Source organism: Anser cygnoides, chromosome 3, assembly GCF_040182565.1.
Source record: "Anser cygnoides isolate HZ-2024a breed goose chromosome 3, Taihu_goose_T2T_genome, whole genome shotgun sequence".
In the NCBI taxonomy this organism is placed as follows: Eukaryota; Metazoa; Chordata; class Aves; order Anseriformes; family Anatidae; genus Anser; species Anser cygnoides.
The window spans coordinates 122,066,342-122,092,515 of NC_089875.1; the positions used below are offsets into that span (position 1 = coordinate 122,066,342).

A 26,174-nucleotide genomic window follows, 5' to 3' on the forward strand; every position below is an offset into this window, starting at 1 on the left:
CCACAGAACAAGATGCCCTCCTGTGACGGATACGCCCAGCTCCTGTACTCAACATGTCTTGCTCAGGTTACGAACCACAGGAAACCTTGATGTGAGCGTTCCCTGAACTGGGCAGCTCAGTAATAACAGCACTGGGCGGTTACTCACGGCCATGACCACAAAACAGGGGGTACAGCCCTAGAACAGGTGATCCATTGAAATTACTCATGGAGAAACAGCAATTTACATGGAGAGACCAATACCAATGTGGTAAAAGTCTGACTATGAGCCAATCGCTTTATCTCATAAATACAGCAGTCAGAGAAGGCCTAACGAGCTCTCCTTGTGCAAGCGGCGGATGTGATGCCCACCTGGGTTGGGACACCTCTCAAGGTTATTCCTCAAGTCTGAGATCCTTACATACTTGTACACTTGTTGGTGTGTGAACCTTTAACCCCTAAAGGCACCATATTTATGCCAAGATTTAGCAACTTGGCTTTGCAGTAGACTAATCGCTGTGACTCTTGTCATCGTGATGGATTAACGATATCGATCTACTTACTGCAACAAATTGCTGCTATTCCACTAAAACCAGTAAGCGTCGGGCACCCCCCACACAAAAGAATGGGTTTGGAAGGGGGGAAGATGTCCCCTTTCCCCTCCTCTGCCACAGTGCGCGGCTCCGGTCGCGCTGGTGCAGGGATAAGGTGGGGATCGCCCCGATTAGCACTGCAGCCTGCAGCTAAGAGCTCGCTGCGAGCTCAAGCAGCTTTGTCGGGGCAGGGCTGCGTTCTGACTTGTCTGCTTTGCTAAGAGGATCTGGGCAGCCCGGGTGGCACTGGGAAAACACCCTTTCCAACAACACCCAGCCTCCTCCTTCTCCCAGGGCGCTTTTGTGAGCAGCGTCAGGGTGAGCACCACACGGGATGAGCAGTGGTCAAAGCAAGCCGTGATCCATGGAGGGAAGGGCTGCCCCGTGAAACGGCGCCTGTCTGCTCCCTGCACCTCGGAGCATCCTTGGGAGCAGCGGCAGCCCCGTGGCCACGTCCCCACGCAGCCCCAGCTCTGCCCAACCCGTCCCTGGAAACGCAGCATCAACTGTTAAGGGCTCATTAGAGATTTAATCACTTGCGCAGGGACTTAGTGCTGACCCCGGCACATGGTGCAGAGCAGAGCACAGCAGGGCAGGCAGCCTGGAGCAAGGCCAGGTCCAGGTTCAACAGCGATCTCCACCCTGCTGGCATTATCCACGGCATCCCCAGACCCCCAACACTGCACAGGACCAGAAGGCAAGAACAGCAGCTCCCTGTGAGCCCCCACCGCTTCGCACCACCTGCACCGCCACGCGTGGCCCAGCCCTGCCAACAGGGCCCACGAAGACCCCTAGCGCTGGCTGCAGGCTCAAGCCAAGTGGAGAAACCTTGGAGGTCAGGGCAGAGCTTTTGGGGATGGCAGGGTTTCAGCTGGTCACCAGCCAACCCAAGGCAGCGCTGCCTTCTGCTTGCTGAAGTCCTGCCCCGTGCAGGAGCCGGGCCAGCTCGGTCCCTTCGCCCCAGCCTTTGACAGAGGGGGAATGAAAATTATTGCTGTAGGGATACGCACACAAGAGCAAATAGATGCAGAAGGCAGAAGAAAAAAAAAAAAAAGAGGAAAAAAAAAGACAAGCACCCTTAAAAGGCTTGGAAAATTTTATTCTTTATTGAACTTTAATAGCTTTCGTTCATTTTAAACACAATAAATACTTCAGTAATAGCATTTAAGAGACGAATTCAAACCCACTTCAGTACCTAAACTCCCAGCCTGAGGACGGCTCCAGGGAAGGAATTGGGGTCCTGGGGCCCACAGCCATGCCAGGGCTGCTCATGGCCAGGCAGGTTGGGCTGAGGGACCCCCACCACAACCAGCATCCACTTCAACTAAAAGCTCGAGGGACAGAAGCAGGCCAGGCTCCCTGCACGAGGGGTAGAGGAGAATTTTGATCCATGGGGTCTCAGACAAGGCTGCAATGCCACGCTGGTGCTGCAGATCTGCGTTAGAACAGCAAAAAGCAAACGAGCCTTCAGCTGGCCCAGCACTGCTGCCAGCCCACAGCACCAGAGCGGGACCGACACGTCGCACTGGAAGATTTTGGGCTGGGGTGTGTAGGGGGTTGGGGTGCGCTGGAGGAACTCCTCCTGCGTCTCAAGCAAGTGATGGACACTAAGCAAAAAGGGACAACTGGAAACAAGAGAGCTTCAGGGAATTTCCTACAGGTTTCAGGGTACAAAAGCCCCGTGCACAGTTGTGCCATAAACTAAGGTGACCAGAGCTTCAGCTACAGCTCCCACGTGCACACAAAGCAGCTGCACTCTTGGATCTGTGTGTATAAACACAAATCTCTGCTACTTTCCCAGAGGCTTCTCAGGTCTATCCCAAGCAGGCACAGATACTCCCAGAGAAGATTTTAGGGGTCTTGCTAGAACTGACTGGCTCTTCAGAGGCACAGATCAAAGCTGCTCTCAGATTACAAACTGCAGGTACTCCCTGCACCCAGAGTAACACCAGGCCAGCTCTAAGAGTATGCGTTTTCAGTGCGTTAGAAGCTCACACTTACAGCATCCTGCTCTCCTGGCCCTGGCTGCATCGGGCGACTGATGTTTGCGAGAGGAGAGGCTGCTGCTGAGCCATGCGAGCACTGCGGGACAGCCAGAGCCAGCTGCGGCACAGACACTGCGGGGAAGGAATGAGCTAAAAACCACAGTGCTCACGTCCACGGTTTTCAGGCAGTGATTGCGCCTATAAAACATTTCTTAGTGTGAACACTGCTTTAATGTAAACTCCGTGAGACCACAAAACCTGCACGCCAGCCTCAGCTGGGGAATTCCTGCGCTAGGTCCCTGGGTGGGTGCAGAGGCAGGAGCTGGAACACGAAGCCACACAACTGAGATAAAAAGGCTGCGTTAACCCAGCCTGCGAGGCTGTCCCGGCCAGGCGAGCCCGGCACCAGCCCGCTAACGTGTCCCAGCTCCCCACTTCACCACGAAGGGTGACCAACTGCAGCAAGGAGCAGGAGCAGCACCGGGACCCGCCTGGAGCCCGAGGCCAGGAGCCTGGCAGTCCTGTGGGTCCTGAAGGACTGCACCCTCCCTGAACAGGTATTTTCCCCCAGTAATACTCTGGATTGAGATAAACTCAGTTTATCTCAATTACACCAGTAATTAAGAAACTATGATCAACTCTATTCCTGGAAGAAGCGACAGCACAAACCGCAAGGACTGGCCCCGGGCAGGCCTGAGGACACAGCCCAGCCAGCAAGGGGAGCAACCAGCACCGTAACACACTTACCCTCACATGCAGTTAGCAAGGAATAAATTTATTTTTAAGACTTAAAACCATTATTATTAATAAATAATTTGTTTCTCAGCATGCCCTACCCCACCACGGCGAGATGGTTTGGTCTTTCTGCTCAAGTGTTTCCGTTCCCCCAGAAGCTGGGATCAGAAATCACCCAAGTTACAACAGCCCCGACAGAAACCCACCCAGCTTCACAGCAGCACGAGTCAGAAACGGAGTTGGATGCCCACCGAGACCAGGTCTGCTCTCACCTCGCTTTGCCACGAGCCTGGCAGCACTAGAGAGGAGCGAGCCTGCTTTCCAGCACTGATTTAAGATTTAAGCAGGTGTTTTTCTAGCTTCAAGGTGCAATAAATTAAGGCACCAAAAATCCAGGACTCTTCAAAGATAAAGCCTGTGCAGATAGGAAGTGGTTCCAGTTTTTAAGAGACAGCTTTTTCCTACAGCACAAGTATTTTCAGGATTTTAGAGAGGAAGTCCTGCTTCCACATGCTTGTAGCTTTACAAAGGCTTTTTTTTTCAGGTATACTCTTACGGGCTGCAAAAATCCACCAGCTCACAGCCAAGCAAGACAAGAGACAAACTGTGTACTAAGGAGACAAAGGGACATCCCAAGGTTTAAGATCAGACATCCTCCCGCAGCACTGGTGAGCCCAGTCCTCAGGCCCAGCAGTGCTATGGGAAGAGCCAGGACAACACAAGCTCCAGGCTCGGGACCCCAGAGCTCAGCTGAAAGGCTGAGGGAACAGCTCAGTTGTTCCCTAGTCCTGCAGACGTCTAACTAGAAAATAAATCATCTAACTGCCGCTTTTGCCAGTGCTGCTAGCGCAGTTTTGCTACCTGAACAGGCCCCACAGGTAAGCGTTGTGTTCTCTTTCAGAGATTCCCTGTGATTCCTGTGCGAGCGTGACTTACATTTATCTCCCTTCACAACTGCATTTCATTGAACAGCCAGAGTCAAAGATTCAAGCAGAGCCCAATTCCTTTGCACACTTCATTTTTTTCCTGTACAATGTCAGTAAAATATATAGAGTAAGCTACTTTATTAAATAAATTCTGAAGACCATTTGCCCCCTCTCCCAGATAAGACACCGCTCGCAGACACGTGGCTGTACAGACACACGAACAGACAGACGAGCAGCCGAGCCCTCCGGTGGCGCCAGCCCAGACAAACGCCCCAGCCGACCCCACGCAGGACGTACCGTGACCGAGCAACCCCGATTCCACCCACGGCACCGCACAGAGCAGCGAACACTGCGAGCTGCCTCAGGATTTCAAGTCTCAGTCTGCATGACAATGATTCAAATTTACAAAAAAAAAATAAAAAATAAAAAAAAAATCCCAAATCATTAAATAGTAGTTACAGCTTGAAGGTTTCCTAAAGCAGGAGGAGGAGTCTTCGCCTGCGGAAGGAAAATGCCGCGACCAAGCTTCCATGACCCGCAATGATCAGTGTGTAAGAGACTTTGTTCCCATGGTAATTACATATGCACAACCTGCTGTGCTTGTCCACTTCCGGATGCAGCCTTTCCAGAACCTGGGTTTAAGCTGCACTCTTCATTCAAGCACAGGTCTTCATTAAATAAAAGTGAACAGAAAAGAAAATCAGCATTCAGTCTTCACCACCCCACTCAATTAACTCAATTACAGAAATGTTTAAAAAAAAATCAATGCAAACATCTTTTACAAATGGACAGTAAACAAATATATCCCTGGATGAGACACGCAGCCGCCGGGGACAGCGGTTTTGAAAACAAAGTGGTATTTGGGAAGGACCCCACCACACACGCGCCTGTGAGCTTTCTGAAAGTGCACACGCAACCAACACAACATTATTAAGGTGCTTCTCCAAGCTGTGGATTTGCTGCTGTCGGTGGTCTGGTGGGAAGGGCGATGCGCAGGCTGAGCCTGGCTGCACCGCCGCAGAAGACGAGGCTCGGGCAGCACGCAGCGACCCAGCAGAGCCGACCTGGAACAGCAAGTTCATACCAGCAGGAAGGGGGGGGGAGTTTGGCTCCGTGTTACAGAGGCTGGTGTGAGCCGTGTTTCACCGCCGGTCAGGGCCCACGCGCCAGCCCGCAGGCAGGGAACGTCGAGATGTGGTCCCAGGTGCCCACCGCTCGGGCAGGGGCCGGGGAAGCTGCCTTCCCACTTCTACATGAAATTGAGCCCTGATTCCTAAGCCCCCCTCCCCGCCCCAAGTAGAATATTACTGCAAGTTTTGTGTGTTTACTTCTGCTTTAAAAAAAGGTGCAAGTATTTGCCCAAATGAATGAGTGCAGGAAGGCAGGACAGAATGTGGGAGAACTGTCACCATTTGCTCCTTAAGTACCAGCCCGAGAGAAGGGCTAACAGGATTCGGGACAGACGGGAACACTTGACCACCAGGATGTTCCCTTGACCTCGCAGAAATCAGCTGCTACGTTGGTTCTGGTGATGGGTCAAGGTGCTTTGCTCAGGTAAAGCCATCTGCATCCCCAACCAGCTTTATCTGAGCAAGCGCTGGGGTTTGAGGTTTTACTGGGAACATTCAGCTGGTCTAAAATACAGTAATAGTGACCTGAAAGGCTACCCTCCTCGTCCAGTTTCACCCAAAACCGTAGGCTTGTGTTCGTTGAACAGCAGCAGAGGCTGTCCTGTACCAGTCCCGACCTGGCTGCACCAGATACCGCGCATACTTTGCCCTGATGTCTGTCCAGAGGATAGGTTTAGATCTGTGGTGATGGTTGAAGTATTTACAGGTATTTGCAGCAGTTATTTACAGTACTTCTGCAGACTGCAAGCTGATTTTCTCTTCCTCCACTCCTAGTCAATCCGGCGTGGGCTTCTTTAGCGAGAAGGGTCGTATATTGAAGTGCCTGCTCAGCTGGCTCACCTGGGGACAAGGCAGGCAACAGGACAGGGTTAGCAAGGCTCAGGGGGACGAGGAAAAAAGCGGGCAGAGCGCCCAACCTGTTCCCCGCACGGCTGACAAAGCCCTGCCACCTCCTTGCACCCACCTTCCCCATCATTGTCCCAGCCACATGCTCCCCCCTGGCGCAGCAGGGCTGGACTGCAGCATCTGCCCAGCATTGCCCCACTGCATCGAGGAGGGCAGATTTCTCCTTCCCCCTCCCTGGATGGTTTTATGCAGCAAGGCTTTACAGCAGCTGAATTAGAGCAGAAGCAACAGCACAGCCTGTCCAGGAGCAGGCTTGCCTCCATCCTACCCTCCTCAGGCGTGGGAGTCAGAAACACCCTGCCCCGAGCACAGGCACTCGTGCTTTTACTCTGCAGTACTTCTTGGCTCTTCACAGCAATATTTTTAATATTTTCCTTCAATTAATTTGATAATCTCAGATAACCACAGGAAAAGTTGCTCCCTGAGTCCATTTCCAATTAAAACTGGGGGTCGAGTACTTTGCACTGGCGCAGGAAGGCTGCAGAGAGGAGCGTGCCCAATGCCAGGTTTGGGTAATTGGGTCCCTTTTGCACCAGAATAAAGAAGCAAGCTTTCACCACCTCTTGTGAAGCAATGAGAAGACCAGGAAGGACTGAGAGCAGGACTGAGAGCTGCACCAGGAAAGGCTCTCTCAGGTGCTCACAGAGCCCTGCTAGCCTGGGAAGTGCTGCTTACTCCTGCATGCCTGACAGCCGGCGGAGGAGCAGAACCATGGAGGATAAGACAGCTGGTGGGGCACTGGCGGTGCTGACCACAGGTAGCAGTCACTGCAGATCCAACAGCGAGCGGTGCTGAGCAGCACCAGGCGCTGAGCCGGGCAGCAAGTCACGGCAGAGCATCTAGTCCACACTGGCGCTCCCAAGTTCTGAATAGTTGGGGATTACGTTCCGGTCACTGCCCTAAAAAGCTCTGCACCTCAGTATCAGTAAAGGCGCTTCTGTCCTGGGAGAGGAGACTGCAGACGGGCCCCTGGAAAGCTAGAGGGGGGCAAAACGAACTCAGGGGAGCGGGGCACCAGAAACCTCCCTGACTGATGGGCGGGCCTGGGCAGAGAGGATTACCCCATCCTCTCAGTCTCCCATCTCCAGCTATGACTCCAAGACCAAATTTATTTAAGCTTCTTAGCTATTCAAATCCTTCTCGCATAGAAGCCTCATTACGCTAATTGGAAAGAGGAGACAACCTGGTATTACCTCCTCGCTGTAATTACAGCTCAAACTTGACTCTGGAGGCTCCACATTAGCGCTGGGGCTCCCGGGGGACAGGGCTTCCCAAGGAGGGTTTACACACGTGGTAGCAGCCAGCTCTGCAGGGAACATCTGGGCCCTCGCCCCACTTCCTCAACAGCTTCCCAGGGCATTTCTAACAGGACTTGGTCTCCTCTGAGTTTGTTTTCTCTCTTAATCAAAATTCAGGCAGAGTTTGCAGAGAGCGAGGGGAGAAAACCAGCCCCGGGACCTCTGCACAGCCCCTGCAGCAGGGGGGAGGCAGGCAGCTGCAGTGCAAGGGACGTGTCCCCAGCGCAGGGCACGTCAGCAGGGTCGCAGATTAACCACTGACAGCAGATTAACGTGTTACACTAAGACTCCCAAACCAGGCACTCCTTCCCAACGTGCAGACTCCACAGCCGCTGCTGTGAGCGTCTCCAGGAGTGCCTCCCGCTGCCCAGGGGCGCGAGTCGCCCAGGCTGGCTGACCTACGAGCTGGTCTCTAAGCTGCAGCCACAGCCAGTTAAACACAGCAGCAGGGACACGAGGACTTGTTGCAAACCCATCTCTGGCACACGAGCCCCTGAGAACATTGTGCGAGGCTCGTTTCAAACCCCATCAGCCTTCCAGAGCCTCTCACCAGGAAGGCAGCCCACGTTTCCCATGGTCACGGACAGCCCGACAGAGCTCACAGCCCCAGGCTGTTTCACAGACATTCCCGTTTTTAAGCAGCAGCTCCCCAGCACAGCCTGCAGCCGAGCCCGCTGCCCACGTGCCCAGTTCACCTACCACGACCACGCCGTAGTGGATGTGCGCCAGGGTGAGGAAAGCGGTTAACAAGTAGAGGAGAAGAGTTTCACTGTCGGGTGCAAAGCCGGACACCACCACGAAGAGCACCAGCGCTATGGGGAGCAGCATCCAGTTCAGAGGCTGGCAGCGTGTGCTGCTCATCTGACAAACGATCAGCTGGCACTGCAGGGAGAGAAAGCTGTCAGAGCTTGCGTCCTGCACGGGCTCTGCAAGCCCAGAGCTGTTCGCAGCGTAGAGCACGGTCACACACGTACACATGCCAGTTACCTGCGCTCACAACTACCATCAGTCAGCTTCTCACTTGGGATCTGCCTTTGCATTACAATTCCTGTGAGACACACAGAGCAGAGCCCCGTGGCGCAGGTAACAGGGAAGCAGCCAGCAAGGGCATGTTCAAAGGAAAAAGGAGTTCCCCTGAGCTGACCGAGCCTTACCAGCAGCATTCTGCACGATCAGCAGCACGGGCTGCTGGCAGAGCACAGACACAGAGCTGCACGGACACAGATCTGATAGAACGAGCACAGGTACCTTTGTTAAGGTCTCAAGCAGGCACAGACGCAACATGCAGCCAAATCAGGTTTGGACAACAGCTTCTGGCCCTCCAATTTTAAGTTTATTCCCCCAAAAGAAACAAGAACTTCCTTGATATTAACAGTTTGCTGCTGACACCACAGAGGATGCATGGGTGTGTGAACACACTCAAGTTGACTATGTCTCTAGTTTCTCAAGAGCTGAGAGCTGCAGCACAGATGCCTGTGACATTTGCAGACCCCAAACCCTGTCTGCTTTCCTGCTCGTTCTTTCAGTCACAGCAAAATAGCAGAGCTGTCTCAAGTTAAACCTTCCCATCTCCCTTCCTTCCTCCCATTTGAACTGGCATTTTTCTTCACCTTGGGAGGCTGCGCGCTTCCCAGGGGCTACACGGAAGCATAAAGCAAAAGCCACTCACAGAGATGTTCGCAAAGGCTGTTCCAACCATGAAATAGAAGAGCCTGGGATGGACCTCCAGGATGTCCATGGGTGACACGAAGATCCACGTGGTGCAAAGCACAAAGAGCAACACCGGGGACACCAGTGGCAGCATGATTTCGTACAGAGAGTGGTGCTTCAAGGTGTTATTTTTATAGGCCCTGAAAGGCAAGCAGACAGAGAAATGAAAACTCCTGGAACCACAGCTGAGAAACACCTGGTCCCTGCCTCCAGAAATGCCCTGTAAAATCTCACTGGACATTCTGCCTCCCAAAACTACCAACGCCTGTCATAACCACAGTCAAACGAGGATGATGCACACCTTCATTGCTAACCTAAAAACCCTGAATTACAAAGGCACCTGCACTCCTGGGCTGTGAACAACTGGACAAGCCTGCATAAGCTGGGAGCCCTTCAGTGAGCCCCTGCCGAGCAGGCTGCACCCCACAACTGGAACCTTCAGATATTCAGAAGCTGCTTTGTCACCCTGGAAACACCCATCTGAAAACTACTAGGGAAACCAGGTCGTATGAGGCTCTGGGGGCTCTTGCAAAGGCGCTAGTGTGGGTAGGGAGAGTTAAAAAATAGTAAAACTTACTTGTAGAAGTTATACAGGCTCATCGGCAGCGTCACGGTGAGCGCACAAGCTGGAAGAGAAAGAGCTACGTTACTGCGCCAAGCAGAGGGAGGCCATCGCGTGCACCCCATGGACAGGCAGATGGTTGGGCTCCAGTTTAAGCTGCTTGCAACTAAAATAGCCCAGAGGTGCACCAAGAACAGCTCAGCAGGTTTAAAAGTAAGTGCTCAACATTCTGGTTCAAGAGTTGTAATTACAAGTTAAGGTCTGCTATAAATCAAAGACATTTCTATTTTAAAAAGTTGCATTCACGAGCCCAGTATTACGCTTTAAACAGCTACTAAATTTAATTACAATACTGTTTTTAATGGGACCCAAGGTGAGTTCAAAGCCCACAAACGACATGGATGTGCGCAGCGCAGGTTTCAGTCTTTATAATAAAGCCAATCTGCTGTTTCTCCCACCACGTGCAAGCATTTCCAGTTCCCATTGTGCAAAAAAAAAAACTCTTGTGATTTAGCTTGACAAATGGTACAAAAACTCTTAAATAACTGAAAACCTAAACGGTAAACATCATTTGCTACACCCAAATCCATGCAAGTCCATCACAACTCCTTCCATGTCTATATAGCAGTAGGTACTTTAAAAGACATGTAAATATTCCTGCTTTAAATAACCTAACTCCTATTCAAATGCACAGATACACTGAGTGTACGCATCGTGCTCTACTTTCCACGAAGGAAAAGTACATTCATTATTCATATCTTAAATTCTGTGGCTGCCAAAAGAAAGCTCAAAATATCCACCTGGGTAAATCTGATGCTTGCACTTCTCTTAATGTAACAATTCAAGACACATTGACTTGAAATTAAGCAGCTATAATTAATCCCTAAAGAAAAGGGCGTAGGTTAAGAAAATACAATCGAGGAAGAAGTTCTGAATAAACCAAATCACATCAAGCCACGCAGCTCCACCTGCGTTACTCCCCCCTTTGCGGGGACTCATTCTGTCTGACCGCTGGAGAGAACAGCCAGCTTTTCTGGAGGAAGGCCGCACACCCTTTTATTTAACTTTTGGACGGGTGCACGGAGGGCAGGACCCACAAAGGTGCTTTCCCCACCTCCACAGGCCTGACCTCACTCCCTGAAGCAACCCCAGGCTGCTGGCGCAGCATTCAGGCAACAGCTCCTGCTCCCCGAGCACTGCGTGGCCGGAGCCTCAGGCAGGGAACCAAGCTGCTCTGCAACCAGTACAAAAGCTCCCCAAACCAAGGGGCTCCCCGAACCCACGCACCCCCTGGGCTGTGCTTCGTCACCTTTAAACCCGCAGATGAGCGACACAACCCCGCACCGGGGCTGGCCCCGGCGCAGCACTGCGCCAGCCCTTCGCGGTCAGCCTGAATATGCCTGAAGGCACGAGCACAGCGCGCCGCTTCCTCATCCTTTTGGTCACCACTGACCCAGGCATGCTGCAGCAAGTCAGCTTCTCCAAATTAACTGCCCCAGGAGTTAATTGCAAGAGTTAATGGCAAGGGGCAGGCTGCACAAACACCCTGCGTTAGTCACCTGGGTGACGGCCTACGGGAGCCTTCATTACAGCAAACACAACAGCGGCATGAAATAATTAAGACATTGGGTGTCGGGAAAGAGGTTGCGTTTAAAAGACAGGCTTCAACATGGAGTTTCTTACCAATAATCATTGTAGTGAATAGGTCTCTATATAAGAAATTAAACAGGAAAGGTGCATACCAGGCCTCAACTCCCACAATGGCCGTCACTATGTAGACGATGGAAATGGTCTGAAAGAAAGCAGAAGAGAAGCGGGTGTCAGCAGCCCGGCAGCACAACACATGCCAGGGAGCTTCAGGGAACGGCAGCTGGGCTCTGGAGGTTTGCCCAGGGTCTCCTATTATCCATCTGCTGAAGTTATTACAGGGAAAAAGCTAACAGGGAACACATGAGTTGCGATGGAAGCCCTGAAGGCGCAGGGAGCACGCTGCAGGATAGCTCGGCCCTCCAGCCCGACTTTCTTTATCCACGGTCTGAATTTTTGGGTAGACCTGTGTGGTGCCAGGAGTTGGACTCGATGACCCTTATGGGTCCCCTCCAACTCGGGATATTCTATGATGCTATGATATCTGTGCTAGGCAGAGGTCCGAAAGCACCCAGGTCAAGCAATGCTTCTGGGGGAGGAGGTCAGAGTATAATCAGATGGGACCAGCTACAGTCTTATTTTACCAGGAAAGATGATTATTGCAATTAATCACTCTCCTTCCAGCTTGTTGCGTTTCCCACCCAGGATCTGACAAGCCAGAAGACACACGTACGGTGCGCTGCTCGGTGCTGCGAGACTGCACCCTGGCTAGGACGGGGAGCTGCGAGCACTAAAGCTGAATTTTACTCATCCAGAGCTTGCTCCCAGTACTGACGGGCCCTTCAGAAAGTGCTTCCTGCAGAGAAGTCCTTAACGAGAGAAGGAAGTGCCAACATCCCAACCGCTCCATCACCGTTAACCTCGACATCAACTGCCTCATTACCCAGCCGCAGGGGGGCACCTCCCTAGGAACCTTTGCTCCAGGCACAGCGGTTAAAATGCAAACTAGATACGCAGCTGCACTTTGGCACGCATCCTGCTCGTGCCAAAAGGCACCCCGAACTTCTAGGCTTGAATGCACCCGTGGGGTGTAATGCAGGAAACTAATTAGAGCAAGAATTTAGGTACCCGGGAGGTACCCAGGACACGCAGAGCCCAGGCAGAGGAAACCAGGCAATAACCGTTCCTCAAGCCTTGTTTCTCGTAGGAAGTCCGTCTGCAAAAGCTACTATGAACAGAAAAACCCACGTAAACTTCCTTGGATTTAACATTTGTGCAAAGCTGAACCCTACCGCCAGATCTCAGAGCGTGGAGCGCGCACCGTGAGGGCTCCCAGCGCGCTGTGGCTCAGCACCACGGGCACGCGGCTCCGAGCCCTGCCCTGCTCCACGCTGCCGGGGCAGGCTGGGGACAGCCACCCTGGAGAGCACCTCAGGGCCTGGTTTACAGGGGGCTGGACAGGCACCAGAGCTGCAGGCAGCTCAGCAGGCAGCGCTGCACCCCAGGCACGCCAGCACTTTGCCGAGCTCCTGCTGAAACCACGGCGGGGCGCGTACTTACCACCTGGCTGATGTCATATCCCCAGGGCAGGAAGAGAATCCCTGTGTTGTACTTCTCCCAGTGGGAGAGGATGAATGAAAACAAGACCACCCACAAGAGGAGGTAGAGAACGAAGACACTGACACCCGTGGAGCCCCGTCCAAAGGTGGAGTAAACCGTCACGACGAAGTACACGCACGCCCAGCTGTCCAGGCCGTGATCAAAGAGCTCTCCCAGGGGCGTGCTGGAGTTGGTTCGGCGAGCCTGCTTCCCGTCAACGCCGTCTGGGAAGAGAGCAGGGAGAAACAGGGGGTTTTGACAGACATCCCCCGAAATGGGAAGCTCTGCTGGGCATCCCTGCGCAGAGCAATGGGCCAGCTTGCAGCTGACAAGGCGTGCGCAGCCAGCGAGTGGCAGCTCCCGCTGCCCTCACCCTCCAACGGTGAGCACGTCCCACTCCCCAGCTCCACCTGAGACCGAAAAACGCAACAGAGGAAAAACGTGGCAAGACTTTATTTGAAGCAGACCAGGGACAGAATTTCACAGAGCACCTCAAAGCCAGGCCCAGCATCCTCCTCCCACGTCAGCCGCTCCGGGCCACCTTCCTTCCATGCTCTTTGCCAAGCGGTTCCTGGAACTGCTCTAGCAGCACGAGCGGCAGTCAGAGCAGGGCATGGCTGAAGCCCAGAATCAAAGACTTTTCAGCAGGCTCGGAGATAAGACGACACGCAGCTGCAGCATGAACAGATGACCGCGACAACCCCCCGCAAGGCAGATAAACTCTTACCTAACGTATAGGCAATGAAGTTGAGGAGACCCACAATGACCCACACTCCGTTTGGAACGTGCTGGTGGTCAGGAGCTGCAGAGATCAGAAAGACCCAGGAGAGGACAGCTCAGTATGTACACTCCGCGGGTTTATTTTGGCACGAGAGGCACAGCAACGGGGACCGGCTGCTCACCAAGACAAAGCACCCCCACAACTCAAACGGTGAAACCGATGTTAGCTCTCTCCAGGGAGAGATGGCAGAGCTGTTTGTTCCACAGCTTCTCGTGGAAGCGGGTCACGGAGACGGGAATCCCAGGATTTTGCAAACCAGGACACATACTTGTCCTCTGTCCCCAGCTCCCCGGAGTCACAGGATCCAAGAGCTGGTGGGGGCAGCCAGCAACTGCAGCCCAAATGCACGGCATGGAAGTGTGTGCAGATCGGGCACTCCTGCACTGCTCGGAGCATCACCAGAGCCTCTCGGAGAAGTGGCTGCACCCTGCCTCTGCAGGCACGTGGGGAATTCCCTCCCAGTCTCCAGACCTCGTCCCTGCCAACTGAAACCGAGTTCCTCCTTAATAACCTCTCCTCCTCCGCCAGCGCTGTCTCGGCAGACAGCCAGCTTAGCTGCCTGCAACTCGGGGAGCCCAAAGCTGCATTTCAAAAAAAGCAGGGAGCTGCTTCATGGTGGCAGCCTCGCGTGAGGATGCACAGAGGTCTCCCATGGGGAGCAACAATGCCCCAAAACGTCACCTTCTTGTTTTCCTTTGAGCAGCAGGATGGTGCCTTCCAGCAGCGGATGGAGAGCATCAAGTCACCAAACCGGCCAGCCACGGAGGAAGGCACGAGCTTCTGGAGGCCTCACCAGCAAAATGAAACCTTCTCCTTCCAAGCAGAAGACCCGTAACATGAACGTAAGGTCCCCACGGCATAAACTTTGCCACCCCTTTGGCAGAGCACAACTTTTTGAACATCTGACGTCCTGTCCTGGGGATTCTTGGGCTCCCGTGAGCTATGTCAGCTTTTCTTCCTAGGGCTCACGGACCAAAACACAGTCCAAATCTTAGCCAACAACCGCTCACGTCACCCAAGCTTTTGAAAGCCTTGCGTATTGGTAACAGTGCTTATCTGTCTGTCAATGAAGGCCATACCAAAAAAAAAGAAAATTATTTTTCTCACTTAACTGTACTTTCCACTTAACTGTACTTTGATGATTGGCCCGGTTTTAGAAGAACTAGATGAACTGTTCTGAGCAGCCTAAACCAAACCTGGCAGGGGGAAAGGGAGAGAAAAATACTGAAAGGAAGCTATCAATAAGTGACCGAGAGTTATCATGCCGCATTAATATTTTCCCTAGGACACTCCCACAAGCAAGGAGACAACTGAACTGATTCAGTAACAGACGAACACGGGTACTGTTTAAGAAGCGTAAAGCTGTGCACATCCTCGCATTATGCAAAACGGTGAAATGGAGGAAGAGGACTTTGCTTTTGTTAGTCTGAATGTGGTGCCAGCATGTTTCTGCAGGAGGGCAATTAGCTGGGATGCAAATAAAAAGGCTCTGCTCGCTGACTTCAGAAAGCAGAGTCTCCCACATCACCCTCTTCCCACACTTTCTGTTTCAAAAGGAGGGCACTGGCTCTTGTCCACTGCTAAGGCAGAGCCGGATCCTACTCGGCTTTGGCTGTTTTGTCCTCCTTCGCCTGCACGCAGCCAGCCAGGAGCAAACGCACCCAGCGGCCGGGGGGAAGGCGTCACCTGGACAAGTCCTCATCGAGAAGCCCGGTGACTTCAGGCCCTCGACTCCATCCCTCCTCCGGCGCAGCCAGCTGCCCGGCAGTGCCCCGGCTGCACGGGCTCACCGCCGAGCACCAGCCGGCACAGGAGAGGAGGTGACACATCCAAACAGAAAAAGGCAGCCTTACCAGAAGCGTAAAAGTCAGGGTCGAAGTATGCCATGAGGAAGAAGTTGAAGACAAGCAGCAGGAAGCCAGAAAACGTTATCAGATTTGGGGCCAGCCAGGTAGGGAAGATCTATGGGGAAGCAGCAAAAGAACACATGAACTCATTAAAATACCTAACAAGGACCACGCGCTGCTCCCGGCCACAGCAGAGGCCTGGTTACAGTCGTCTGGGTGCTGGGCAGCACTGCCCGGGCGCACCCACCGCCACGGGACAGCACGAAGCTTTGGGCTGCGATGCAGTGAGCTCGGGGCAGCCGCCAGCTGGAAGGCCGTGCCCTTTGCAATTAGTCACACCGCAAACGAAGCAGCTCTGTTCAGCCAAGCAGGGCCCTGCAGCTGACACTTTTGCGCAGAAGACGTGGCGGTGACCGGTGTTTCGCTGTCCCGCTCAGGGCAGGACGAGGTCTCACCTTCACTATCGTGTTCCAGAAGGGATGCATGACGTACAGAGACAGGGGGTTGCTGTCCACCGCGCTGTACTGTGAACGAGAGGGGAAATAAAAGTCAAAACACAACAGTCAGGGCTCCAGCACCTCTTGCAGGCAGCCAGAGATCCTGAACATCGAGCTTTCCCTGAGGGCACCTGCTACCCAAGTCTTTGCATCGCCAGGAACGGACTCACACCAGGGACGGCGCTGAGCAACCCCAAAAGCGCCTGCCAGCTCCAGCAACACCAGCCACCGGCCCACAGACAGCTCCCAGGCTCACCACGGAGGTTTTCAGAAGGCTCCCTTCACGGGACAGGCAGAGGAGACCTCCGCAGGCACTGCGGGGAGCGCTCTCGGCAAGCCAGAGGCATTGCAGCCGCCCCGCGGCACGGCACGCGGAGGACAGCTCGATGCACCCCGCTCCGCCTGTCTGAACCCTGCCGAGTCCAGGACCAGGGACCTCCTTGGCCCCCTCAGTGGAGGCCCTAAAACAGGACACGGTTCGCCGATGGACAGGGAGCTGGTGTGGTTCGGTGCAGAATAACCCATCGGGACGGCAGCTCTCGCTGTCTCCAGTCATTTGGAAGAGACCTTCCCCTTCCAGAAGGACGGAAGCTGTTTCTGAGCAAGACCTTCAGCCCCCTCCCTCGTCCTGCAGGACCCTGCAGATTCCCCAAAACGCCGCAGGCACCGCCCCACATCCATGAGCATCTCCGAATCCCGCACGCCCTGCTGCAGTTCAAGCGGCAGAGGGCGATTTATTTGGCCGCGAGGAGCAGAGGGGCGCAGACCCCGGCTCCCAGAGCAGCAACGCGGGCGACTCGGGCCGGATGGAGACATAGGGCTCCCGGCAGAAGGCTCCTCTCCACCACGGAGCCGAGACTTCTGCAGAGGGCAGAGGGGAGCAGGAGGTCTTACCCCTCACCCCAAAGCTTTGTGGTCCTCGGAGGTGGCTGGCTTGTGTACGTGGTGGGGGAGAAACACAAACCCAGACAGCCGCGGGACAGTTTCCAGCCAGAAAGTTAAAATTTGACATCGTTTGGCTCCCAAGAGTGGCCCAAGTTACCTGCTGCGTAGCTCACAGCCTCATCCTAGCAGAGATCACGTTGTCTGCAGTCCTCTTCCCCCGACCCAAGCCTCCGCCCCGCCTGCCCAGCCAGAGATGAGGGGAACCAGGCTGACCATTTTATTCCCACGTTCCTAGCGGGGCCGGTCCCTTCCTCGGCAGGCATTTCTGCTCCCATCAGCTCCTCCCTGCCCTCCCCATGACGGCTCGCTCCGTCTTGCCGGGGCTTGGCCGAGCACCGCTGATGTACCCACCCCGATCTCCCAGCACTGGTAACCCCGCGGGAGCTGCGGCACAGCACCAAAACCCTGAGCTCAAGGCTGCGCGAGACGAGGTCTAAGCCACGAGGAATTTCCATCCCAGCTTAATTCCGCGGTGGAGGACACAACTCCGAACGCCTTACGAGATAATAGGATTTGGACTAACTACCAGATAGGGGAGGAGGAGAGCCGGAGGCCGATTAAATCTCATTATCCCCGTCACAGCCTCAAACAAGAAAACAAACGCCACACCAGGAGCGAGGCAGGGGAAGTGCCCCGGAGTTTGTCCGCCCGCGTTTGTCAGGGCTGTGCCCTGGGGAAGCTCCCAGGACGCTTTCCCCTTTCCCCTCTCCCCGTCGGGTCGCACGGCGCCGGCGGTGCTGCTGGGGACACGGAGAGCGGGTGACAGAGGGCAGGGACGGGCAGCGTGGGCAAAGCTCGTTTTTAGGGAGGTTTCAGCCTTGCAGGCTCTGGTTTCCTTCCTGGAAGTTTTCATCCTCGAAGGAAAACCAAGAAGGGGCCCGAGAGCCCGCAAGAGCCCCAGGCTCCAGGCACAGCGGTGCATCAGCTCCCCGCGCAGGGCTCCGGCGCTGTCCTTCAGCCAGCTCATCCTCCCTGAGCGTCAGCATCACTTTTTTCGTTCCCTGCATCTGCCCGGTGACTAACGCGCTCGACGCACCCTTCTCCGAGGCGTTTTTCTATCACAGCCAACGACGGCCATCAGTCGGAGCTCTGATTTCTCCCTCGTTTTCGGGGAGGGACGGAAGGAATCTCGTAGGCTCCGGAGGCTCCTTCTCAAAGCAGACAGACACACGTGTAACGGACCCTGCTCTGAAACAGCACCGCGCAGAGGCTCAGCTTCTCCTCATGACAACAGGAAGGAGCCGGCCCAGCCCAGCCATCCCCCAGGGATTTGGTTTTAAACTTTTTGAGAACAGAGCCCAGCCAACTTTGGAGCAACGATCCCGTGGCCAGCATCGTGCAGCGGCAGCCTCCCCGCGCCCCGTCCCTCCCCCGGAGCCACCCTGCAGCTCCCGGCCACATCCCTCTGGCTAACCTGCACGTCCCCCGGGCCACGCGGACGGGATACATCCCGTCAGCCCAAAGATTCACCCCCAGGGGGGCTTTTCCCAAGCGGAGCGCCACCATCTGCTTAAAAAACCCCTACCAGGACGAGGGGCCCTCCATCCAGCTCTGCCGCCCCCCATCTCCAGCCCCTGCTGGGTAACATTTCCAAAAGCAGCTGCTCCTACGCACAAAAAAAAAAGCCGTAAAGAGGCAATTTGACGAATCTCGGCATAATTTACACTCAGAAACTCTTTACCTGGACGCGTGAGCTCGCTGAGACGCGCCAGCTCACCACAGGCTCTTGGGACAGCCGATGAGCACGGTCCCGGGGACGGCTGCGGTTCTGGGGAAGGGGCAGCATGTGCACGAGCACCTAACACGGCACCGATAAACGCAGCAGGGAGCCCGGCGCTAGGAGCTCCGGTGCTAAGCCCATCAGTTGGGTCACACTGCGTGCACCAAAGGCACCCAAGGAAGCCTTCAGCCTTCCTCCTCACACCAAGAAGCCAGGCGGAGGCTTCTGAGAAGCGCTCGGTGCCAGCACAGCCTGCAAGGGACAACTTGCAAGGGCCATGCCGTCTCCTGCATGGCAGCACCCCAGCAAGGGCACCATCGGGGTGTCCTACGGACCAGTGGCCTCGGTGCCGTCGTGGTGTTGAGCTGCCCGCTGTCGTTACGGGATTTAGAGACACGAACGGCTCGTGGAGCTTAAAACCGACGTTAATCACACAACCAGGACATTTCTGGAAGATCCAATTACGTGCGCAAGGAAGAAAACACAGATTTATAGCCCAGATTCTACTAATAGCTTTCCTGTCCAGAAAAACAACGCAGCTTTTAAGTAATCCCATTACCGGCAGCCAGCAGCAGACAGCGCTCTGCCGTGCAGGCGCCCCGGTGTCAAACACCCGGAGGGGGCTGGGGGAGCCCCGAGGCAGGAGCAAGGCACCGTGCGCCTCGGCGGAGCGGCCCCAGCACATCCAGGAGGCCGTTTCCTACGAACCTCCTTAGGTACGAGGGTGACACGAGGCTGAGCACCTTGTCCCACGGGGGCTGAGGCGAGGCAGCGAGCCCGGCAGCCCCCAGGGCCCGTAGCCGGGCAGAGCCGTGCCAGGGCAAACAAATCCCCCTTGCACTATGCCCGCGCTCTGCCGACCCGTCAGGAGCGGCGCCGTGCTTTAAGGGCGTTTATTGACGTGAACCTGTTTGTTTTCTCTAAGGTCACTTCCCAGCTGGCACGAGGAGGGAGCACGCGGGCAGCGGGGAGCGTGCAGGGAAGGGCGCGAGGGACGGCTGGCGGCGGGGAGGACGCACGGGCAGGAGAGAGGTGCCCGAGGTGTCCCCCAGCCCTGCCCAGCACCGCCAGCCTCGGTGCCTGCCCCGTTTTCCCTCCCCTCGCCCATTTTTCAGTCCCTACTGCCCACGTCGCAGACATCCGCACGCAGAGCCGAAGCCCCTCTGCTGTGCAAGGAGCTGCCACGGCGAGCGGGGGCCTCGCTCCGCTCCCCAAACCCCACGGGGCGCGGGAATTGTTTGGGAAAGCAGGAGCTGTGCCCCGCCAACACCCTCACATCCAAACCTTCAGCTCCCATGGGTACCAGCTGGGAAATTATCCCTGCCTTCCCGCAGACGTGGGACTGCTGCCGCAGCAAAGCCGAGGCTCCTTCCTCCCCGTGGGCAGGAAAAGGCGCTCGGAGCCAGCGACGAGCCTCTGGAACGGGAATCGCGGGGTCAGAGCAGCGATAGGGGAGAGAAAAAAAGCAGAAACAGAAGCACACAGACAGGAACCTGATAGAAGAGCCTTGTGACAGCCCAACAAACCTTTCACGCTTGCCTACAGCCCGCCGGGGCTCTGCAGGAGGGCTGCAGTGCCCAAAGGGGGATCGGCCCCGAGCAGGCAGCTCTGCGAGCCCGCTGCTGGTGCCGAGGGAGAAGCAGGGGAGGAGGCGAGTCGGTGTGAAAGGAGAATTCATCGCAGTCCCCCCCCAGAGGAGGTCAGCCAAGCTTTTAAGCACACCCATCAGAGGAAGACAAAGCCACGCACATCAGGAGACGACCGCCGAGGAAGCAAGGCACCCCCGGGGACGGGGGGAGGACTACTGCCAAGTTCCAAGAGGCGATCTGAAAGAGACAAAACTTTTTTTTTCCCCAAAAAAAACCCACATAACCCTCTGGCTCTCTGTTTGCAGAGAGGAGGAAGGAGGGCTAGAGGAGGTTCACAGCTAAGAGAAATACAGCAAAAGGCGCGTTACTTCCCAAGCCCTGACAGCTGCCTCGCACAGGGCGCGGAGCAGAGCGAGTCAGGTCACTCACACGGGCCCAGATAACGCAGGCAGCCACGGGAAGCAGCGCTGCCATTTCCACGCGGTGCCCAGGTCCTCCCGCAGGCAGCCCCAGCAGCCGAGCACCGGCTGTTCATCAGCAGGCAGCGGCTGTTTGGATGGAGCTCCTCGCGACCCAGATCCAACCCGCGGCAACGAACAAAGCGGCAGTGCCACTGGAAAGACCCGAGCTGGGCCGATCCTCCCGTCGGTTTCTCCCACCCCACAGCAGAAGGGAAAGCTGCTCACGGCGGAGTTCGGGCCTCCCCGGGAAGCTCCAAGCCCTCTGCCTCCCCGACAGCCCAAGGCTGGGGCACACAGCAGCATCCCTCTGCCCTGCCGTCACTTCCCTCTGCGTCCCCGCAGCCACGAGTCGGGACGAGATGCACCCGGCCATCCCAGCAGGCTCCGGAGGAAGGCGCACGCGAATATCTCAGATATTTGCGGCAAAAACGCAAAGTAAAAGACAGGGGTTTCGGTTTTGTTCGCTTTAAAGGGAGCCTGAAGAGCAAAACGCCGCCAAGAAGCGGCTCTGCTTTCCCACCCCTCCGTTGCACACATCCAGGAGGAGGGCACCCGGCTCTCGCAGCCGTCCCCAAGCCCTGCCTGGGGGCCGCAGCCGTCCCGTCCCTCTCTGTCGGGACAAAAGGCGCAGAGGATGTGGGTGGCAGGTGGCTGAGCGAAGCTGGGAGGGCTCCTGCTGCGGGATGAGGCAAGGAGCCCCGCTACCGGCGCCCCTCGCACCCAGTTCACACCTTTAACGGAAGGACTGCGGTGGAAAAAAAAAACAACACAAAACCACACAAACACCACCGGCAAAGCCCTCGAAGCTCCACTCCCCAGACGGCAGGGGCAGAGGGGCGTTTGCAGCAGCACAACCATCGCCCGGGAGCTTTACCCGCACCACGGGGCAGAGGAACAGCCCTGGCCCGCCGGCTGCGCCGACGCATCTGCTCCTCGGCAGTGAACGCGGCCGCGCAGCTCGCCCCCGGGCAAAGTCTTCTGCTCGTACGGGAGCCCTCGGAGGGTTTTGGGTTTCCCCCAGGGAACCCTGCGGGGAGCCACCATGCGCTGGAGCGGCAGCGGATCCCCGACCACGAAGGGCTTCGTGTGTGGCCGGGAAGGGAGATGCCTCCTGCAGCCACAGCAGCCGGGCAGTTTTTGACCAAGAGGGGGCTTTCAGACACGCAAGGGATGCTCCGAGCCGGGCAGAGGATCGAACCCCTGAGTTTTAACTGCAGGACAGGAGAAGAAAGAAGGAAGCAGCTCCACCTTCCAGCTGCTCACCTGGAAGTCCTGAAGGCCGGGAGGACGCTGAGCTTACGGCTCCCTGGGAAGCAGATGTTTAAAGGCAGACACGCAGGGAGCCTCAGAGCAATTAGGGAGCCCTTGGGGAAGGAGTTAAGTGATTCAAGATCAGGGCTCAAAGGCTTCTCCTCCTCCGCACCCTTCCCGTAAGGGCCCTGCAGGAGAAGACGAGCGATTTGCCCCGCGGTGGCGAGGACCGGCCTTTTCGTAGCCTCAAGCCTCCCATCCAGGTCGCTAACATCAAAAAGCTACCCCCCCAGCTGCGTTGTTGCTCCGCTGCTCTGAAGAGCCCCTGGCACACACCGGTGTGTCTGCTCGCCAGAGCAAGGCCCGCGGAGACCTCTTTAGGGCTTGCGTTTCCAGAGAAGCCTCTGCGAGGCCGCCGGGACAGCCTCCAGCCACCTGCTTCCCGCAGCGCGACATCTGCGGCCCTGCTCTCCGCGGCGTCTGGAGCCTGCAGGGAAAAGGATTTCCTGGGGATGGGGAGAGGGCACCCGTGTGGGCCCGGCAGTCCCACTTCACGCCAACCGCTTAAGAGACCTACGGACACCGTCCGACCGACAGCCGGAGCGCGGGATGCGCACAGGGCACGGGATCCGCGGCGCCTGCTGCACCCTGCACCAGGTGTCCCAGGCAAAGATCTCACCCGACCCCGTAGGGCCGTTGTTCCTGATGCCCTACAGAGCCCCCTCCTCACCGGGACGACCACCCGGCACCTCCTGGCACAAAGCACCCGCCAGGTGCCAACCCGTACGGGGCTGCAGGGCGCGCTGCTCCGCACACGCACATCTCCGCGCGGACGGCCGCAGAGAGCAGCCTGGGGGCTCCTTCTTGCTGCTCCCCGGCCTCGGCCCTGCAGACACGTGAGAGGAGAACCACGAGGGCTTTGTTTCAGCGCCCACGCAGGTAACGAGACAAAGAGCCTCTCACGAGAGCCGCCCGTGAGCAGGCGGCTGCCCGCCACCCCCGCACCGCTGCCCGGGGGGCTGCCATCGCCGCCTCCCGCGCAGAAGCCAGGACCCGGCCACAGGATTTCAGGGTGCAGCAGTTTCGCTCCGAAAGGCCCTTCCCAAACCCCAATTCCCGCTCCCCTCGCTGAGCTCGTGAGGTGAGACAGCGTCCCGCCCCACCTTTGGACCCGAGCGGGACACGTGGCGGCGCCGCAGCTCGGTCCCTCCCGTGCCACACGCGGAAGGAGCGGTGCCAGCGCCCTGCTCCGCCGGCGCTTCCCCCAGACCATCGCCCCCCTCTGCGGGGAGCCAAGGTCAGGTCCAGCAGCCAGCTGTGGCTCACGAGGTGAGGACAACGCCGGTTACGCCCGCAGCAAGAGCCTCGTGCGCAGCTCTTACCGCTCGAGAGCTTCCCCTGCTCCTCCTGCACCAGCTGGATGAGAGCTACACCGTGACCCCGGGCACCGTGCGCAGCAGCGGCGGCGAACTCGCACGAGGGCAAGAAAAAGAGAAAGCAAAAGGAAGAGCAGACACCTCCGTGAGCGTTCCGCACCCGTTTTCTCCCCTGACCGCAGTTTTCTAGGAGAAGGCTGCCCAGAAGCCTGCCAGAAAGCGATTTGCAGACGGGCTTTTAAGAAGCAGCTCACGACTTCTGGCAGCCGGCTGCAAGGTCCGCGCTCCTCAACAGCGGAGCCTGGCTGCATCCCTCTTGGCACCGGGTGCTCGACGCTGAACAGCAACAGAGCGCCTGGGTTTGGCCGAAGATATTCAATACTCCGCGGCAGCAAGGTGTCCGCAAGGCCAACGCTCGCACCCTGCTCCCCAGCCTGGAGGCGAGAGCTTTATTTTTTGCTACCAAGGCCTCCGCCCTGCCAGAAGCGTCGACGGCGTGCGCTGAGCTGCCGAGCGGGAGGAGGCGCCGGGGCAGGCGGACGCAGGAGCTGCCCGGCTCCCCGACCACCGCGCGGGGCATCTCCCCGGGGAGCAGGGGACGGCTCTCCTCCCCCAGCCAGGAGCAAAAGGAACGGACGGATTCCTGCTGCACCGGAGGCCCCAGCAGCTCCTTGAACCAAGCGCCAGGCTCTGCGTCAGCGGAGCAGTGACGGACCCAGGGCCAGCCAGGCAAGGGACGGCCCGGCCGACCGAATTGCGATGCCTCAGCATCGGCGTGCACCAGAAACGTGCTCCGAGCCCGCCTGCTTCTATCACAGTCCCTATTGATTCAGGGAAACCGCAGCCTCCTGAGCAAAGCGACTTCTGCCAGCGCGACCGCAGGCCTGCCCCGGGGGCACGCGTGGCTGGCGTCTCCGCGAGGTGTGCTCGCGCCTCGGCCCTTTGCTGCCTCCCAGCAAGGCCAGTAAGCACAGCGCCGGCGTGCAACTGGTGCCAGTACTGTGGCCAGAGCTGTAGGAACTGGGCAGGACCTTTCTCCTCACCCTGGTCCGCGCGTTCGCGGACTTAGCTCCACCGGGGTTCGCATCGGGCACCTGCAGGAAGACCTCGACCTGGGAGCACCGCCCTGCTAACCACACCTACAAACTTACCCACGCGCCCCCACCCGATGCAAGCTGCCACATTGCTCAACCCCCCCTGGTGCTGTGGACCCCTCCACAGCACCACGACCCATGGCACCAGGACCTGAACACCCCCCAAGCACCAGGACTCCCCCCCCTCGCCCCCCACTGCACCAGGACCTCCCCCACAGGGAACCACGACCTCCCCCCCCCAAGCACTAGGACCTGACCCCCCCCACACACACACCACGAGGGCCCCTCGGCACCAGATCCCACGGCACCAGGGCCCGACCCCCCCTAAGCACCAGGACCCCCCCCAAGCACCAGGACCCCTCCACAGCACCATGACCCACGCCACCAGGACCTGACCCCACCCCCCTACTGCACCAGGAACCACAGCACTAGGACCTGGCCCCCCCAAGCACCAGGACTCCTGGCACCAAGACCTGACCCCCCCCCCAAGACCAAGACCTCCCCCACTGCACCAAGACTCCCCCCCCAGCACCGCAACCCATGGCACCAGGACCTGACACCCCTCCCCCAAGCACCAGCCCCCCCCCACTTCACCAGGACCCCTGGCACCAGGACCTGACCCCCCACAAAGGACCAAGACCCCCCCAACCCCCCCACTGCACCAGGACCCCTCCCCAGCACCAGGACCCCTGGCACCAAGACCAAGACCCCCCCCCACTGCACCAGGACCCTTGGTACCAGGACCTCTGGCACCAGGACCTGACCCCCCCGCCCTCCCAGGGCACCAGGACCCCCTCCCCATCACCCCCCCCCAAGCACCAAGACCCCACCCCCCCAGCACCAGGACCCCTGGCACCAGGACCTGAACCCCCCACAAAGCACCAAGTCCCCCCCCCCCCCACTGCACCAGGACCCCTCCCCAGCACCAGGACCCCTGGCACCAGGACCTGCCCCCCCACAAAGGACCAAGACCCCCCCCAACCCCCCCACTGCACCAGGACCCCTCCCCAGCACCAGGACCCCTGGCACCAAAACCCCCCCCCCTGACCCCCCCCCTCTCAAAGACCAAGACCCCCCCCCATCACTGCACCAGGACCCCCCCCCCACTGCACCAGGACCCTTGGTACCAGGACCTCTGGCACCAGGACCTGACCCCCCCGCACCCCCCCAGGGCACCAGGACCCCCCCCCCGACTGCACCAGGACCCCCTCCCCAGCACCAGGACCTTCCCCCCCCCCCCCCACAAGGACCAGCACCCCCCCGTCCCCCCACAAAGCACCAAGACCCCCCCCCCCCCTCACGGCACCACGACCCCCGTGTCGTGTGTCCCCCCCCCCCCCCCGGAACAGGACCCCCGTCCCCCCGCACCTTGTACTTGCCGAAGCCGGCCAGCTGCTCTCCCGTCACGTACCCCATGGCGCCCCCGCCGCCCCCCCCACGCCGCGCCCGCCGTACGGAGCCGCCGCCGCCGCCTCGGCCCACCGGGCGTGCCCGTGGCGTCACCGCCCCCCCCCCCACGCGCCCCACAGCGCCCCCTGCCGGCCGGGAGGACCCCGGTGGGGGGAGACACGAAGATGGCTTCCACCCCCTCCCCCCCCCATCTG

The 26,174-nt window shown here is 57.6% G+C and overlaps 1 protein-coding gene across 1 annotated transcript; it reads right to left on the bottom strand.

The window, feature by feature from the left end:
• Positions 1 to 1,656: 1,656 nt before the first annotated feature.
• SELENOI (selenoprotein I) lies at positions 1,657 to 26,061 on the bottom strand. The gene is made up of 10 exons (XM_066995209.1): positions 25,939 to 26,061; positions 16,093 to 16,161; positions 15,644 to 15,752; positions 13,737 to 13,811; positions 12,971 to 13,233; positions 11,507 to 11,615; positions 9,839 to 9,887; positions 9,221 to 9,401; positions 8,251 to 8,433; positions 1,657 to 6,187 (listed from the first exon to the last, which is right to left on the bottom strand). Exons 1-10 carry the CDS (start codon positions 25,984 to 25,986, stop codon positions 6,071 to 6,073), a joined length of 1,203 nt encoding a protein of 400 aa, XP_066851310.1. The 5' UTR covers positions 25,987 to 26,061; the 3' UTR covers positions 1,657 to 6,070.
• Between the last annotated feature and the right edge of the window lie 113 nt (positions 26,062 to 26,174).